The sequence below is a fragment of the Bison bison genome, unplaced genomic scaffold (genome assembly GCF_000754665.1).
Source record: "Bison bison bison isolate TAMUID 2011002044 unplaced genomic scaffold, Bison_UMD1.0 scf7180017864366, whole genome shotgun sequence".
NCBI classification, from domain to species: domain Eukaryota; kingdom Metazoa; phylum Chordata; class Mammalia; order Artiodactyla; family Bovidae; genus Bison; species Bison bison.
In genome coordinates this window covers 4,498,288-4,501,237 of record NW_011494938.1, presented here as the reverse complement: position 1 = coordinate 4,501,237, position 2,950 = coordinate 4,498,288, and the positions used below count along the sequence as shown (strand labels likewise).

The following is a 2,950-nucleotide window of genomic DNA, read 5'->3' as shown; positions in this document are numbered from 1 at the left end:
CAAGATACCACTGTAATTATTTAAAACTAGCCTATTTTGGATTTTCATTCCAGCAATATTGCAAATACATCTGATTCACCATAAGCACTCCTGCCAATACGTTCTAGTGATTTAATTACACATCTTTTAATTTATATAATAAATCAACAGAAGGATAAAAATTAACTGCCAAGCTTCTGAATATAAATAAAAACAGAATTATATTAAAATATGCTTATGAAAAAGAAAGGGGAAAATATTAGACATAGATAATATAGAGTAAGAAAAAAGGAGTAAAATCAAATCTTCTGAATACATCAATAAACTGTAAATAAGAAAAATTAACCTAATAAAAGAAAAGAATTCTTAAGTAACATCAAAACTCATAGCCTGCAAGGTGGCATATGAAAAAGATTAATCTAAAACAGTTACACTGAGGGGACTCAGCCACACACACACACATGTATCCATTCTCCCTCAAAGCCCCCCTTCTATCCAGGCTGCCACATAACATTAAGCTGAGTTCCATGTGCTGTACAGTAGGTCCCTGTTCTTTATCCATTTTAAATACAGCAGTGTGTATATATTCACCTGAAACTATCACAACATGGTTTGTTCATTGGCTATACCCCAATACAGGATAAAAAGTTTAAAAAAATAGCTAATATTTTAAAATAAAAAGTGAAAGAGTTAAACTAATAAAAAGATGCAAAAACTCCAGAAGATGGATGAAAGAACATTTAAATGAGTTTGTAAACAAGAACTAAGTTTGTTTAACTCACATATTGTTAACAGCCAGCATGCCATGTGCAAACAGGGGCAACTCGTATACACAATATATGTGATACTTTGTTGTTCAGTTGCTAAGTCATGTCCAACTCTTTGCGACCCCACGGACTGTAGCCTGCCAGGCTCCTCTGTCCATGGGATTTCCCAGGCAAGGATACTGGAGTGGGTTGCCATTTCCTTCTCCAGGGGATCTTTTCAACCCAGGAATCTAATCCGGGTTTCCTGCATTGGCAGGTGGATTCTTTACCACTGAGCCACTTGGGAAGCCCACAGCCTATTCTAGTCACCTTAGAATCAGTGACAGCTGCTAACAGTGGGAGGAGAGGGGCAGGTAGAGGAAAAGCTCACAGTAAGAAAAGTTCCTTGGTAACTGGGGTAGAGGTAAACACGTCAGTCAGACACAGGAACATTTCCAGGACATACTGTAAAAACTAGGACTGAGAGAGCAAGAAAGCCATCCTGGGCAGCAAAGGGAGACGAAGGCTTCATGGTCCATCATGACAGGTTGACAGTGAATCAATTTCTTACCCTGCCATTGCTGTTCATTATTTAATTCAAGTTAAGGATCCTTTGATTTCCTCCTCAAGGCAAACAACTGCGCTAGCTCCCAAGAATAAAATACGATGATGAGTAAGATATAGCTCTCATTTTCAGTAGAATCTGCCACCAATTCCCTCATTTTTTCACAACCCACTAGTGACGCTGCTTCCCCAGTTTGCGGCTACTCAATCACTCTCCGTTTCCTTCAGGGCAGAAGGCAGATGCCCTTGCCCGACTCCCAAGGTCCTTTAGGATTCAATTTCAGTCGACAACCCCAGCCCTCTCTGCTTAGGCTCAGTGTCTTATATATGCCATGTAAGGCCATCTCATCAATTTCTTATAACTCTGTGACTAGGGATGGAACTCCTAGGCTTCAGTTTATCTGAAATGCCACCTTCTCTGGGACATAGCCTGTCATCTCTCCTCCTTCACCCCAGGTTGTTACTCAGAAACTTGTTGAAGGAGGGAACTGTGTCCATTTCATCTTTATACCTCCAGCACACGTCAGTGCTCTGGTACCACAGCAGGCACAGAATGAGCAAGAGCTTGGGGAATGAATGAAATCAACTTATTTATTGCCCTTTACTTTTTTGATAGCACAGCTGCCCATTTATGAGACTCCAATCTTCTTTTCCCCCATTGTAACTCACACACTGTCTTTCCAGAATGCTGTCAGAAGGCTATCTCAGTGGACTTGCATACCGGAATGACATCCAGTGGAGTTATCCGTCTTCTAATGAGCAAGTGGCTGAGGAAAAGGAAGAGGAGATGGAAGCCACAGCAGCTGCAAGTCTTTCCTATTCCTCCGTGGATGAAACACAAGTCCAAAATCTCTATGTGAGCTGCAAATCCTCTGGCAAGGTCATTTCTTCAGTGTATTCAAGAGAGAGCCAACATAGTAGAAATCCGAGAATTACAGTGCTGCAAACAAACCCCAATCCTGTGTATGAAAGCCCAAACTTGGCTGCAGTTGAACTATACAGAGACACCAGCAGAGAGACCTACTTGGTCCCACCTTCCTGCAAGAGTATCTGCAAGAATTACAATGACTTACAGATTGCAGGGGGCCAGGTGATGGCCATTAATTCAGCGACAACTGATTTCCCCTCTGAGGGTAGTTTTCAATATGGTCCTTTGCTGAAATCATCTGAGATTCCTTTGTCCATGGAGGATTCCATGTTCACTCAGCCCAGCGACTTGCCACCCACCCCTATCCAGCGGTATTCATCGTACTGGAGGATAACCAGCATCAAAGAGAAAAACAGCCTACAAATGCAGAAGCCTATTTCGAATGCGGTGCTGAATGAATACCTGGAGCAGAAGCTGGTGGAGTTGTATAAGCAGTACTTTATGGACACTGGGTTTCATGACAGTTCACCTACCCAGATTCTGGCATCTGAACTCATCATGACAAACGTGGACCAAATTAGTATTCAAGTCTCTATAGAGAAGAACCTGGAGATCTCGAAAGCCAGGGATATCGTCATTAACCGCCTATTACAGTATGGGTCAACCGAAATCAGCACGCCGAGTCTCCATATTTCTCAGTATAGCAACGTGAATCCATAGAGAGGGTGCTTCCATTGCTCTTTCTCAACTACTCAAATCCTAAGCAACAAGTATTCATTTATTCTGAGAATGT

At 41.9% G+C, this 2,950-nt stretch overlaps 1 protein-coding gene across 1 annotated transcript in view; it reads left to right on the top strand.

The window, feature by feature from the left end:
• Positions 1-2,909, top strand: part of LOC104999957 (chromosome unknown open reading frame, human CXorf21) — a 31,262-nt gene extending 28,353 nt beyond the window's left edge. The window contains exon 2 of the mRNA XM_010855594.1: positions 1,974-2,909. Within this exon, the coding sequence (XP_010853896.1) occupies positions 1,975-2,877 (903 nt within the window). The 5' untranslated portion in view covers position 1,974 and the 3' untranslated portion in view covers positions 2,878-2,909. The remainder of the gene's footprint in view (positions 1-1,973) is intronic.
• Positions 2,910-2,950: the final 41 nt, after the last annotated feature.